At 41.1% G+C, this 15,771-nt stretch overlaps 1 protein-coding gene across 2 annotated transcripts in view; it reads left to right on the top strand.

Annotated features, from left to right (window-relative positions):
- The window catches only part of EVPL (envoplakin), a 42,091-nt gene continuing 26,320 nt past the window's right edge, over nt 1–15,771 (top strand). Inside the window, exons 1-4 of one of the 2 annotated variants that reach the window (XM_072645742.1) lie at nt 1–273; nt 4,050–4,149; nt 6,470–6,624; nt 6,809–6,935. In XM_072645742.1, the coding sequence (XP_072501843.1) occupies nt 191–273; nt 4,050–4,149; nt 6,470–6,624; nt 6,809–6,935 (465 nt within the window). In that variant the 5' untranslated portion in view covers nt 1–190. The remainder of the gene's footprint in view (nt 274–4,049; nt 4,150–6,469; nt 6,625–6,808; nt 6,936–15,771) is intronic. The other variant, XM_072645741.1, reaches the window with a different exon arrangement.

Genomic DNA, 15,771 nt, shown 5'->3' with positions numbered 1-15,771 from the left:
TCAGCTACACTCACCTGCAGGGAGGAGCCTGCTAGAAACTATCCTTCCCAGACCAGATCCTCCGCCCTCCACACAAAACCCAGGCGGAAACACCAGGAACCCACTCGGTTGGAGCCTGAGCCTGAGCCTGAACCTGAGCCTGTGTCCGAGCCGCAGCCTGATCCTGAACACAGCCCCTCTTTCGACCACTATGTTTAAGGGGCTAAGTAAAGGCTCCCCTGGGAAGGGGGTCTCCAAGGGCTCTCCTAAGGGTTCCCCCAGCAAACACAGCAGGTGAGGAGGGGGCCAGGTGGGCGGGTATGTATTTGGGGTGGGGGTGGGGAGATGAGAGGGTGGTGCTCTATAAGGATGGTCTCCCACCAACCTGAAGGCGGTCGGTTACAGCCCCAGCACCCAGCCTAACTCAGGCATCCCAAGTTCCCGAGGCCAAAAGGACATAGGGGCGGGGAATCTGTCGTGTCTGAGCTCTGGCCCCTAGAGGGCAAAGGTAGAGGGAGCTGTGCATTCCTTTATGCACACTTTAGAGAGAGAGAAACTGAGGTTTATAGGGGTGGAGGTGATATCTTAAAGAGTGCTTGATGGACCAGGGCAATTCTTCTCCAAATGGAAGCTGGTGACAGGCAGGTACCAGGGTGGAGGCTAATGGGATTCCAGAACCAGAGTTTGACTCTCAGGAGATGGTGGGCAGCCCATGCATGGGCTGCTTTCGAGCTGCACAGCCAAGAAAGGCAATCAGAGGGAGGTCGAGAACGTTCCCCTGACCCTCAGATAGAACACAGAGGTGTGTATGAGGGTCCTGATCAATAAGCAACGCCAGTCTCTAGGAGAATCCTTCTGGGGTCAGCAGTTCTCGGCCCCAGCTCTCAGTTGCCCCGGAGTATGTAGAGGTCCCTCTGCCTTCACACTCCCCTCACAAAAGGTGGGTATGGGCAGGCCTGTCACTGATCATTAATTAGTCTTTTTTTTTAAATTGATGTCTTTCATTTTTATTCTTTCTGAGCATAACCCTCCACTCTCCCCAATCCTGAGTGACTTTCCTATAACAAATATTGAAAAAGAAAAACCAGCCCTGTAAAACCAAGCAAAATACAACTGAATTCACGACCATAGTCTTCCACCTCTGCAAATGAAGGGAGAGAGGCACATTTTTACAAGTCTTCTCCAGGACCAAGCTTGGTCATTATAATTAAATTAGAGTGAGTTCAGTTTCATTATACCATCCTTTTTATTTACAGTGCTGATATCGGTGTATTGTTTTTCTTATTCAGGTCCCTTTCCTCTCCATCAGTCCATATGTCTTCTCACGCATCTTTGGATTCTTTCTATTTGTCTTTTCCTAATGGAGCACTCATGTTTCATTATAATTGTGTGCCACAGTTTGTTAATTCATTCTCTAATCATAGATATCTGCTTTACTTCTAGCTCTTTGTTACCACAAGAAAAAAAATTGATGCAATGATTATTTCAGTGTATATGAGATCTTTCTATATTTGACCTGCTTAAGGTATCTATCTGCCACATTCTTAGCCAACCCAAGAAGAGATACCCAAAGAGAATCTCGGAGGAAGGGGTTATGTCCAGAAAGATATAGAGAGGAAGAATATTTCACCTTTTCTGGGGCCTGGACCCTTTTAGCAGACTAGTGAAACCTGTGCACCCTTTCTCAGGATAAGGTTTTTTAAATGTTTAAAATAAAATATTAAGGATTACAGGGGAAATCAGTTATATTGGTTTTATATCACATCATATATATTACATTTACTATAGTATAGTATTATAATATTTTATTAGAAACCGATTATAATGCAGTTATCAAAGTATTTTAAAAACCAACTTTCTGGACACCCTGTTAAGAACTCCTAACATTGTGTTAGGACCTAGGGGAAGATATAGGGCACACAGAGTCAGGACCTCAGGGAAGATACTCAGAAGCATCACCTTTTGGCCCACGGCTGAGAGCCACAAGGCTAGAACTCTTGGGTTCTTCCTCAGAAGCAGGGTTTTTGTTTCTTCCATGGTCAGTGAAAGAGAAACCCAGGTCTAGGAAGATGTTGGGAATGACCCAGCATCTGTCCTTCTAATGTCTGGTTAGGTTGGGTAATGGTTTCTTTCCAAACCTCTGAGAGGAGGGGGATCCTGAGGGACCATTCCCCTGATGGTCTTTGGCTCTTCTCTACCCAGTTTACCAGTAGAGTCCCTCAGGGTGAGAGTGTCACACATTCTGTCATACAAAGGAGGGGACACTGAAGCCCAGGAACAATAGGGGTTTGAAGGGAGTGCCCTTAGCTAATCAGGACTGCTCTGGGCAAAAGCTCTCAGCTCTGCATTCTTCCTTTAGACCAGGGGTTCTAAACCCTTTTTGTACCATGGACCCCTTTGGCAGTGTGGTGAAGTCTATAGACCCCTTCTCAGAATGACGTTTTAAATGTGTACAATAAAAAATATGAGATCACAAAAGAAACCAAAGATTTGTAAAAATAAATAAATTAAATAAAGATGTAATTTTTTTCCCATCCGAGGTCATGGATCTCCTGAAATCTATCTACATATGCTTTGCAAGGTGGGGTATCCATGAACTCCAAATTAAAAATATCTTCCTCAGATCCTTGTGAATCAAAGAGGGAAAATGATAGCGAAGCCTTTTTGGGCCTTCTCCGCAATGAGTAGTCAAGCTGGCCTCTTGGATCCTGCTTCCAGACCTCACAGAACTCCCCTCTTTTCACTTGGCATCAAAGTGACAAATTATCTCATATCCTGGGTCTCAGAACAGGTGGAGGCCTCAAGATGAAAGATGAAAGGCTCATTATGGGGATAAAGATCAGGGCAACTGCTGTAGGAGTCAGATGTCTGTCTAGATTAAACATAAAAAATACCAGATAAGGCTCCTAGCTAGAGAATATCACCAAGACTACTAATGCTCAGGGAGGGACAACTCCCTTTAAACCAACAGAGTACATCCCCTAAAAGGTCAGGATGCCAGGAAGGGCATCCAGGGTCTCAAGCCACCATTTTGCTTTGTGTCTTCGTTGTCCTTGGCAGGGGTGGACAAATAAGAGCTTGGCTAAGTGGAGGGTTCTGTCTTCAGGATTTTAAGTCCAGAGAAGGCTCCCAGATAACTAGAGGAGAAGGGGGAATCTATGGCATAACACTCAAGTTCTGTCCTTGAGGAAGCCCAGCTAAACATCCCAGAAAGGCCCACCAGTGGTGTCTCAGTGTGTCAGATTGAGTCAGTGACTCACCGTCTACTTCTCCCTCCCACCCAAGGAAGCAGGAGGAATCTGGGTGGGGTCCTGCTCTGCTGGGCCCAGAATGGGGAAAGCTAAGGGAGCTCCATAACTTACTCCCCTGCCCTAGGGTCCCTGCAGGGAGTTGGAGATCTTGTTTGCTGAGCCTAGAGGGGATAAAGTGAGTCATTTGGGTTGTGGCGGTGAGGGAAAGATAATGGGACTCCAGACTAGGAAAGGATCCCTGACAAGATTATACCACATCAGCCTCAGGTTCCCTCAAAGGGCAATGGAGTACATACTTGGGCTAAACTCCCAATCCCCAGCCAAGAGCCAATAGTGACTTGACCCATTGTTTCTGTCCAGTGATCTGGCCAATTGATCATGTGCCCAGACCTCTTGGGCCTACTGTGGATCTGAACCCTGGTTGATGTGGCTTCCATAAGAGTTGGAAGTGGAAGGGTTAATTTCTCCCCATAGTATTTAAAGATTTTTTTATTTGGTTTTTTTTCAATTAACAAAACAATTTGTTTTCTCTTCCTCCCACCCACCCTTGCTGAAGAAAAGGGAGAAAGGAAGGAGGAAAGAAAGAAGGAAAGAAGGAAAGAAAGAAAAAGAAAGAAAGGGAGAAAGGAAAGAAAGGGAAGGGAGGGAGGGAGGAAGACAGTAAGGAAAGAAGAGAAGAAAGAATATAGGAAGGGAAAAAAAGAAGGAAAAAGAAAGATAAATCTTCATAACAAATGTACATAATTAAGTAAAATAAATTCCTTCATTCCGCAAAGCATTTATTCAACAGTGCCTCTTTCTCCTCCTGATTCCTCAAAGGGCCTCCACCCAGGAACTAGCACAACTCATCACGCGCATGCAAGCCAATGCTGACCAAGTGGAGAGGGACATCTTGGAGACACAGAGGAGACTGAAGCTGGTGAGGCCCGGACAGTCTAACTGGGGCAAAGGCTTCAGGGAGGTTAGGGAGAGAGGGGTGTGTGTGTGTGTGTGTGTGTGTGAGTGTGAGTGTGTGTGTATGAATGTGTGTGTGTGTCAGCGTGTCAGTGTGTGTGTATGAATGTGTGTGTGTGTGTCAGTGTGTGTCAGTGTGTCAGTGTGTGTGTGTGAGTGTGTGTATGTGCGTGTGTGTGTGTGTGTGCTGGAGCATTCATTTATTTATCCATTAGCAAACATTTATCAAGCAAGTACTATATGCAGTTGGTTATGGCCAGAGAGCTTCCCCAATGTCAAATTCCTTCTTTAACACATCTGAGCTGTGAGACCCAGGACAAGTTGCTTCCCATCTGTCCCAGTTCTCTGTGCAACTCTGGGAGCAAGTTTCCTCACCAGATCTAGTCCTTATCCTGTGAGTAAAGCTCTGAGCCAAGGGCTAGAGATACAAAGATGACATGGTGCCTTCACTCAAGGAGCTTACCTTCAAGTGGTGAAGCAGGATATGTACACAAATAAATACACTATAAAATTCTATAGAGACCAAGGAGAGATCCAGTCAGAGACTTCTTGGAAGTCTAAGGAAGGAGAGAGCCCTTTTCCCTTAGATGACACTTTTCAGTCTTAACATCCAAAGATTTCCCTTCTTTGGGAGATTCAGAGGACAAATGATCACAGATTTAGAGCTGGAAAGAATCTTAAAAATCGCCTAGTCCAACACCCTCCATTGATCAACAAGCATTTATTAAGTTCTTCCTATGAACCAGACAGGACAGCTAGGTGGCAAAGTGGATAGAGGACCAGGCCTGGGGTCAGGAATATCTGGCCTCATACATTTGGCCTCATACACTTGCTAGCTGTGTGACTCTGAGCAAGTCACTTAACCCTGTTTACCTCAGTTTATTACTGGATATGTGTGTGTGTGTGTGTGTGTATACATATGTGTATATATACATATATAGGGTTTTCTTCACAAAAATTTTCTTGGACTGGTTTGCCATTTCCTTCTCCAACTCATTTTACAGATGAGGAAACTGAGGCAAAAAGGATTAGGTGACTTGCCCAGGGTCACACAGATAGCAAATCTATGAGATCAGATTTGAACTTAGGAAAATAAGTCTTTTTGACTCTAGGCCTGTTGGTCTATCTGCTGTGATGCTTAGCTGCTCATATATAGAACAGATGGAAAGTAATCTCAGGGGGAAGGTGCTAGCAACTGGGGGGATAGAGAAAGGCATCTTGGACTGCATCTTAAGGAACTCAGTATAAAAATAATGAAGTGAGACTCCTTTGGGGTCCAAGATGGGCAGAGCTGGCATTTGAATATACATCTGGAACCAGACTCATCACTTTGTAACATGCACACTGTCTCTTTCACATCTGCCCCAACGAGGTTTCCCATCTAAGGCCACCTCTTCCTCGTCCCTTCCAGCAATGTAGATCCCTGGCCAGAAGACCTAGGTTGAGAGAGGGTTTTTCAGCAGCGCTGAATGCCTTAATCAGCCCCCTCTGTCTGAGATCTAGCACCTCGCCTTCTGAGGATTAAAAAACAGGGGTAGAGAGTAATAAGAATAGATATTTGTTTATTTAAAAGTTTATTTTTAAAATTTATTTTAAATTTAAATTTTATTTATTATTTATTACATTTTAATATATTATTTAATATTATTATAATATATTATATACAATTTAATAATATTGTTGTAATACATTATGTATTATATTATATATTTTAATTATATTATTACATATTATTATATATTTATTATTTAATTTTAAATTAAATTTCAAAGTTTTAGAGGCACTTATTTGCAAAGCGTTATCTTATTTGAGCATCACAACAGCTCTGTGATGTAGATAACCTTGTGAGTTAATTAGCATTTGTTAAGTGCCTCCTAGGTGCCAGGCACTCACAAAGAAAGGCAAATGATAGTCCCTGCCTTCAAGGAGCTCCCACTCTAATGGGACAAGCAAACCAACTGCTTATGAATAAATAAATAAAATATAATATGATATAAATAAATAAGTAAATATTATCCTCTCCATTTTACAGATGAGGAGACTGAGGATTAGAGATGTCAAATGACTTACCTAGAGTCACAGATAGACCAGATGTTGGATTTGAACCTAGGCTTTTCTGAGTACTGGTATAGGGAGCACTCTATCCAGAAGTTGTCTCTAAAAACCCCTGGCAATGGGCATCAAGGTAGCTGGCATGGACTTATGTTGGCGGCAGCTAGGGACAGGGTGGTAGCCTGGGGGAAGGCTGGCAGAGCTAGCCTGTTTACAAAAAGGTGGACCCACAGGACAGGACAAACAGTGAACAGAACCACGCCCTCCAGTACCAAGAGGAAATAGGTCGGGACCTAAAGGAAGCTGAGATGCTGCTGAAGGATTTATTCCTGGATATGGACAAAGCCAAGAGACTGAAGCATCCACAAGCGGCTGAGATTGAGAAAGAGTGAGTGAGCCAGGACCAAGGTCCAGGGGGGAGTGGGACCATGAGAAAGGGGAAAAGTAGGGATTGGTGGGAGGCTTTGGTCCTTGCAGTTCTTATGGGTAATGAGAGGAGCCAGATAGGAAAAGTCAAGGTGATGCCCCTCTGCCTGTGTACTGACCACCATGCCCATCTCCTCCATTGGCAGCATCAAGCAGCTACATGAACGAGTGACCCAGGAATGCGCCGAGTACCGTGAACTGTATGAAAAGATTGTGCTGCCATCTGACATAGCGCCAAAAGTTGACTGGGCTCGGGTGCTGGAGCAGAAACAGGTAGGAGCTGTCCTCCTCTTCCCCAAAGCCCTAATGCCCTGAGGCCTGAGCACCTAGCTTCTCCGATGCTTGGCCTTCCCTGTTTCCTCCGTATCTCTGGTGTGCCCTGGGTACACAGGAAGCTAAGCGGTGCAGTATATATAGGCTGCTGGACTTGGAGTCAAGAAGACCTAAATTCAAATCCTACCTTAGATACTTACTTTGTGTCCCTGTGCAAGTCATTTAACCAGTTTGCCTCAGTTTCCTCTTCTGTAAAGTGTGGATAATAAATCACCTGCTTGGTGTGAATCAAATGAAATAAGATATGTAGAGTCTTCTACTAATTGTAAAATGCTTTAGAAATGCTAGTGATTATTAGGAATCATGCTGTGTATCTATCACCTGGACCTTTGTGCTGAGCATATATTGAGCACCTAGTTTTCAAAAGATTAGCAAACATTAATCACTTAGCATGGTGCTGTCTGTTCTAAATACAAACAAAAAGTGAAACAGTCCCTGCTCTGAAAGGGCAGGAAATTCTAAAGGGAGTCAAGGGATGGATGGGATAAAACACGTGTAAAAATAAGTCTAATACATGGTAAATTGAGGAAGAAAAGAACACTGACAATTGGGGTGAATCAAGGAAGACTTCACAGAGGAGGAGGCCTTTTTTATTCAGTCATTTCAGTCATGTCTGACTCTCCAAGACCCCCTTTGGGGTTTTCTTGGCAAAAATCCTGCAGTGGTTTGACATTTCCTCCTCCAGCTCATTTTACGGAAGAGGAAACTGAGGTAATTGTGGGTTAGTGACTTGACCAGGGTCACGTAGCCAGTAAGTGTGTGAAGTCAGATTAGAAACCAGTAAGATGAGATCTTCTGACTTCAGACCTGGCCCTCTGTCCATGGTACCACCTAGCTGCCCTAGGGACCTTTAAGGAAACTACAGTTTCTAAGAGCGAAAGGCAGGGTGGAGCATTTCTGCCAATAAGGACAGCCTATGTGGCTCAGAGATGGGATTGAAAGCGTCATGTTTAGGGACCAGCTACCAGACCTGTTATCCTGGATCATGCAGAAAAGTGACAAATTGTTGAATTTTCAGTTTGAATATTGGACACCTAGAAATCAGCTACAAAGGCTACAAAGCAAGGCTTGGTTTGTGATTTTGTTGATCGTCTAGACTTAAAAAGTGATGAAGAAAATGTTAATAATACAGATTAAATTTAAAAGTGTGTTGCGGGTAATGTTGTTTGTTTGCTACCTTTTCCCAGGAAGCTGGTTGGTAAACATTTACCAGGACATCATATAATGTTCATAAAAAGAAGTAATATGAAGGTTGAAAGGTTGACAGAGAGCTGAAGAATATTTTTGGAAATGGCCATTCTGTACATTTGTCTTACTTAACTAGGCTTATTGATAGATAACAAGGTAACAAAGAATGATATGAATATTAATGAAGGATTTTTTCAAGTGCAACAAAACAGAAGAAAGTTTGTCATTTTTTAAAATAATATTTTATTTTTCCCCAGTTACATATAAAGAACTTTTAAGATTCATTTTAAAAAATTATTTGAGTTCCAAATTTTTTTCTCCCTCCCTTACTTCCCCCTTCCCTGAGACAGTAAACAATTTGATAGAGGTTATACATGTTCAGTCAAAACACATTACCATATTAGTCATATTGTGAAAGAAGACACAGACCCAAAAGAAAAAAAAACAGGGAAAAAAATACAGAAAGTGGAAAATAGTATCTGCATTCAGACTCCACTAGTTCTTTCTCTGGAGATGGATGATGGATGGTATTTTTCATCATGAGTTCTTTGGAATTATCTTGAGCTGAGAATAGCTAGCTCATTCATAGTTGATCTTCATACAATATTGCCGTTTCTGTGTACAATGTTCTCCTGGTTCTGCTCATTTCACTTTGCATCAGTTCGTATAACTCAGAAAGAGGTTTAAAGAGAAGCACAGAGAAACGGGACAGTTTTGGAACTAGCATGCTAAATGTATATGCAAGTTGTCCATAATGGAGATTCACAGTTTTGTGTACAATCCTCTTTTTATATTCCTTGTATATGCACATGCTAATATTTTTGGTTTTTGTAAAGTTCAAAATAACAACAACAAAAACCTTAAATGCATTTTAAAAGTCTTTTCTTTGTAAATAAGCCGTAAAGGAGCCAGACTGTAGATGGCTGGGTAGAAGACAGGGCAGAAATGACAGATAGAGGAGTTTGTATTTTATCCTAATGGTGATGGGCAGTTGAATTTTTTTTTTCTAGCAGAGGAGTGATATGGTCAGATATGTGCTTTCAGAAGATCATTTTGGCATTTATATGGACAATGGATTGGGAAATAAAGAAATAATTAGGAAGAGTAATTAGGATGTTATCACAATAATCCAGATTTTAATGATAATCAGGGCTTGAATTAGAATGGGGCCATAGGAAAGGAAACAATATAACAGACAAGACTTTGTAACTGATCAGATATAAGGGAGAGAGGAAAGGGAGAGATGAAAGACAACTCCAAGGTTATGAATTGGCCGTTGGTGACCTTAGCAGAAAGGAGACATCTGAAGAAGCAAGTTTGATAATGGATATGCTGATTTTGAATATGGGATATTCACATTCAACATGGGCTTGGAGTCAGGAAGACTTGTGTTCCTGAGTTCAAATCTCACCTGAGACACTTACTAGCTGTCTGATCCTGGGCCTGTTTGCTTGAGTTGCCTCATCTGTTAAAAAATGAACTGGAGAATGAAAGGGCAAATTACTCCAGTACCTTTGCCAAGAAAACCCCAAATGGGATCACAGAGAGTCAGACATGACTGAAACGACTAAACAAAAAAGGCTACCTCCTCTGTGAAGACTTCTTGATTCACATCTGGTCATGGAGTTGGACACAACTGAAACATCTCAACAATAACGAAATATCTAAAAGATATCCATCTGGTAAATTGGTAATTCAAAACTGGAGTTAACAAGAGAAATTAGGGCTAGATATATAGATTTGGGAGTTGTTGACACAATAATTAATTAATTAAACCCAGAGGAGCAGGTGAAATCATTGAGAGAGTATAATGAGAAAAGGAAAGGTGGTTTAGGTCAGAGCCTGGAGAGATGGCCATACTAAGGAGGTAGGAGGTGAATGATAATCTAGCAAAGGAGACTGAAAAATGAGCAGTGACATGGGAAGGGGAGGAGAACTTGGAGAGAATAGGGTTGCTGGAGTCAAGGGAAAAGGGGTATCCAAGAGGAAGGAGTAGACAAGAGTATAAAAAGTTCTGAGTGGTCAAGAAGGTGGAGGGTGAGAAAAGGCAGTCGGGTTTAGCAGTTAAAAGATTGTTGCTAACCTCGGAGATCAAGGATCTACAGCTGGACTAGAAGGAGTTGAGAAGTGAATGGGTTATGAGAATTTATCTTGCTTTACTATGTATATTTGTGAAAAAGAACTTTGTTTTTCTTTCTTTTGTCTTTCCAGTGTGAGGAGAGCAAGGTAAGAGATTGAGGGGAAATATGGATAGGGATGGAGAAGAAGAGGAGATCAATTAATTAATTAATTAATTTAAAAAACTCAGCAGAGAACAAAAGAAAACCTATAAGAAAGCAAAGAAAAGCTGCGCAGCTTTGAAAACAATGTGCAATATTTGTTATATTATAATATAACAATCTATTATATTATAATCATACATACATTATATCATATATTGTATTATGTTATATCATACATATAATATGGATATATTATTTTATATCTATAGCAAAATTATTTTATATTATATTATATTATATTCTTATATCCTTGAAATGGAAATTTATTGTTTTATATTGAATCCTCTCATGTTCTTGTCTGTACATGGCAATGTTTTTTTTATCTTTTAAGTTTTAAATAAATAAAAAGAAGGAGAAGAGAGAGAAGGAGAAGGGAAGGGAGAAGAAAATTGGGGAAGACAGAAAGACAGGACAGGAGAAGTGAGAAGGGGAAGGAAGGAATCTTTTTTTTTTTTAATACAAAGAGGAGAACAGAAGGCAGGGCAGAAAGAAGAGCAGACCAGTATGCAGTATGTGTTCATCCTTCGTTGCCAAAGAAGACCATACCATCAAAGAAGTGATGACATGACTCGCACTCAACTTTGTTTTGAGTGAGGGAGGGCTGTGCAGGTCACCAGCCTCACTTCTCCTCCAGAACCATCTGAATCCAGTGACCAGATACTCATCAGAATGAGTGGAGATGACCCAGGATGAGGCAGTTGGGGTTAAGTGACTTGCCCAAGGTCACACAGGTAGTGAGTGTCAAGTGTCTGAGGTGAGATTTGAACTCAGGTCCTCCTGACTCGTGCTCTATCCACTGCACCACACAGCTGCCCCTGAGATGAGTCTTCTGACACCAGGCTCCATAACTCTATCCAATGTGCCACTGGGCTGCCTTTGCAGACCAGTAGGACAGCCCTGAAGGCTGAATCTATTATATATTTATAAAGAAAAGCAAGCTTTACAGTCTATAGTCATTTGAATCTGTAGTTTCATGTTGTTGTTCAGTCATGTCCAACTCTTCATGACCCCGTGGACCATATAATGCTAATACTGGCCATGGGGTTTTTTGGCAAAGATACTAGAGTGCTTTCCCATTTCCTTCTCCAGTGGAGCAAGGCAAACAGGGTTAAGTGGTTTGCCCAGGGTCACACAGCTCGTAAGTGTCTAAAGGGCAGATTTGAATTCAGGTCTTCCTGTTTCCAGGTCCATCGCTCTATCTACTAAGCCATCTAGTTGCCTAGCAATTTCATGTACCATCTTCTTGCTTCTTTCCTCTATATATGTAGAAGTGTCCTTTCAATTTGGTGTTTGTTAAGTTCAGAATAAAAATAAATAATAAAAAGAGTATGGTGGCAGCAAGCATAGGATATTTTTTCCTATGAGTGTTGCAGTGAATGGAAGGAGACAGACATACTTTAATAACTTGAGGAGATGCCAGGATCAAGTGAAGGATTTTTAATGCTGGGATCGATCTGAACATGTTTATGGGCTGTGGAGATGAAACTGGTAGATTGAAGATGACAGAGATATAATAGGTGGAGCAGATGGAAGAATAAGAAATGGGGTACATGTAGAGGGATTGACCTTAGCAAGGAGAGGGGCTGCTGTTCCTTGGAGACCAGAGTAAAGGAGGAGAGAATAGGTGAAGATATCAATGAGGCTTTTAAGTAGGGCAGAAGAAACTCAAAGCAAATGGTCTCATAGTAACGAAGACATTTGGTGAGGGGGTGGAGAGGGTGACACTAATGGCTAAAGAAAAGCAGAAATTTGGAATAGCCAGTGATAGAAATGTGCGAGTCCATCTAGAAAGAAGGAATGAGGTATAACGATGACAGTAATCTCAATACAGTTGAGATTAGATAATAAATATTTGCAATGGACCCCATAGCACTCTTGTGTAACTTCTTTTTTTTCCCCCTCAATAGTATTTTTTTCTAATTATATATAAAGATAGTTTTCAAAATTCATGTTTGTAAAATTTTGAGTTCCAAATTTTTTCTCCCTCTCTCTCCTCCCCCTCCCCCAGGACATCAAGCAATCTATTTAATATAGGTTATACATGTATAATCATATTAAACATATTCCCACATTAGTCTTCTTGTGAAAGAAGAATCAGAACAAAAGGAAAAAATTATGAGAAAGAAAAGAAATGAAAACAGTGTGCTTTGATCTGCATTCAGACTCCACAGTTCTTTCTCTGGATGTGGATAGCATTTTCAATCATGAACCTTTTGGAGCTGTCTTGTACCAGTGTATTGCTGAGAAGAGCTAGGTCTATCATAGTTAATGATCGCACAGTGTTACTGTTACCATTCTCCTGGTTCTGCTCACTTCACTCAGCATCAGTTCATATAAGGTTGTTCTGAAGTCTGCCTGTTCATCATTTCTCATAGCACAATAATATTCCATTACATTCTTATACCACAACTTGTTCAGCCTTTCCCCAGTTGACGAACATCCCCTCAATTTTCCAATTCTTTGCCACTACAAAAAGAGTTGCTATAAATATTTTCATACATGTGGATCCTTCTCCCTTTTTTATGATTTCTTTGGGATACTTACCTAGTAGTGATATTGCTGGATCAAAGGGTATACACAGTTTGGTTGTCCTTTGGGCATAGTTCCAAATTGCTCTCCAGAATGGTTGAATCAGTTTACAACTCCACCAACAATGTATTAATGTTCCAATTTTCCTACATCTTCTCCAGCATTTATCATTTTCCTTTTCTATCATATTGCCAATCTGATAGGTGTGAGGTGTTGCTTTAATTTGCATTTCTCTAATCAATAGTCCTTTAGAACATTTTTTCATATGATTATCCATAGCTTTAATTTCTTTCTCTGAAAACTGGCTGTTCATATTCTTTGACCATTTGTCAATTGGGGTCTTGTGTGACTTCTTGCAATACTATTTAGAATCAGGGAGCTGGAATGAGGAAAGCCTCTTGTTGTAAATGAGTTTCTTACTTTGGGTCAGGTGTGGGAGGGTGTGCTGCCAAATGTCTAACAACAAGTGGATTGGGAGGTGGAGGGGGAGAGGGGAAAAGGATGCATAGCACATTTTTAAGTTTAATTGCATTTTCCATCACTTTCTTAGTTTAGACCAGGGATGGGGAACTTGCAGACTCAAACCCACATGTGGCCCTCTAGATCCTCAAGTGTGGCACAGGTTCCCCACTCCTGGTATAGACAATTAACAAAACAATAAATCAAGATCTGATTTGTAGTGTTTACCAATTTCCAAGGTGTAAATGCTCACACTGGAAATTTAACAGTCAACTCTCTGAATTGGATGGAACTGACTCTCGCACTCTTTGGGTGTAATAGATGAAGTAAATGGGCAGTGGGCTGGTTTAAAATTTCATAAATACCCCAGGGACATCACCTACTGGGCTATAACAGTGGAATATGGAAAGATTACCTCTTTAGGTGATGGAATCATAAATCTACAGCTAAGAGGGGCTTTAGAGCCCATTGAGCTCAACTCCCATTTTACAAATGAGGAAACTGAGGCACAGAGCAGTTAACTTGTCCAGAATCATGCTGTTAGTAAGTATTTAAATGCAGGATTGGAACCCAAGTTTTCCTGACTCCAAATCCACTACTCGACCCACTATAGAGTGCTGCCCCCAATAAATGCAATGTATACAGGTCTTGTTCAAATTTTCAGTTTAATCAATTATTCTATTAACTCTCTCACAGCTTCTGTAATATTCAACTATTTAAATTCTTCTCTTAGTCCTCTGACCCTTCTTTCTAGATATCCTTTGCTGGTTCCTTTTTCTCCCCTCTAACCCTAATTTTGGGTAATTCCCAAGATTTTTCTTTATTCACAGGGGCCATCTCCAGTTGTCCTGATTTATATCTTGCCACTGGACCCAGATGGCTCCAGAGGGGAGACTGAGGCTGGTGACTTTGCATGGCCCTTCCTCACTTAAATCCAATTTACTTGCAAATCATCGCATCACCTTTCTGATGCCATGATCCTCTTCCAAAACAAAAGACAAATGACAACAACATAGATTCACATTGCATGGTCAGTCAATAGTCAATAAGTATTTATTAACTGCCTACTATGCACCAGGCACTGTACCTTATAAGCGCTACAAAGAGTCAAAACACAGCCCCTGTGCTCAAGGGGCTTACAATCTAATGTTTTTGGGATATCTCATTCATTCGATTATCATCTACATATGAATGACTTAGAAGTTGCTATGTGACTCAGTAGATGAATCTCTGGATATGGAGTCTGAAAGATCCAAAAACAAGTCCTGCCTTTGTCATTGTTAGACCCTTTGTGACCCCATTTGGGGTTTTCTTGGCAAAGATACTGGAATGGTTTGCCATTTCCTTCTCCAACTCATTTTACAAATGAGAAAACTGAGGTAGACCAGGTTAAGTGACTTTTAGGGTCATACTTCTAATAAGTTTCTGAGGTTGGATTTGAACTCATGAAGAAGAATCTTTCTGATTCCACACTCTATCCACTGTGCCACCTAACTGCCCAGTGAATTCTAGAGTGAATTATTAAACCTATGGTTTCTGAGCCTTTAGGAAAAAAAAGGTGATCAAAAAGACCAACCATGGGTTCACTAAGAACTTGTAATGCCAAGTTAACTATTTAATTTGAATTTAACAAGGCATTTGATAAAACCCTTTAAGGTATTCATGTGGACAAAATGGTGAAATGTAGACTGTGTAGTTGGGTATACTTATAACTGTTGAATAGTCACCCCCGGAGGATATTGTTAAATGAGGAAACAGGGTGATATAATGGGAAAAGTGCTGGTTTTGGAATCAGAAGACCTGGGTTCTAAATATAGACCCTGCCATTGGCTCCCTAGTTGACCTTGGGCAAAGATCCCCCCCTCTCCAATTTTGGTTTTCTCATTTATACCATGATTAACTAATGTCCCTTTCAGCTCTACAAGCTACGATCCTAAAGCATGTAGGGGTGTGGGTAGTTGGGTGGGTATGCCAATCCAACTGGATGACCCAGTGGATAGAGTTCTGGACCTGGAGTCAGGAAGACTTATCTTCCTGAGTTCAAGTCTGGCCTCAAACACTTACTAGTTGAGTGACCCTGGATAAGTCTTTTAACCTTGTTTGCCTCAGTTTCCTTATTTGTAAAATGAGTTGGAGAAAGAAATGGCAAACCATTCCAATATCTTTGCCAAGAAAATCCCAAGTGGGGTCTCAAAGAGTAGGACATAACTCAACCCCAACAACATGCTAATGCAAAGCTGAGGTTTTTCAAGACATGGGGACAATAGAATGAAAGGCAGAAATTAGTACAGAATTGAGTTGTTTAACAGTAGGATCAA

This window comes from Notamacropus eugenii, chromosome 2, assembly GCF_028372415.1.
Source record: "Notamacropus eugenii isolate mMacEug1 chromosome 2, mMacEug1.pri_v2, whole genome shotgun sequence".
Taxonomy (NCBI): domain Eukaryota; kingdom Metazoa; phylum Chordata; class Mammalia; order Diprotodontia; family Macropodidae; genus Notamacropus; species Notamacropus eugenii.
Note: the sequence above shows the minus strand (reverse complement) of the source record. Positions and strands in the feature narration are given on the sequence as shown.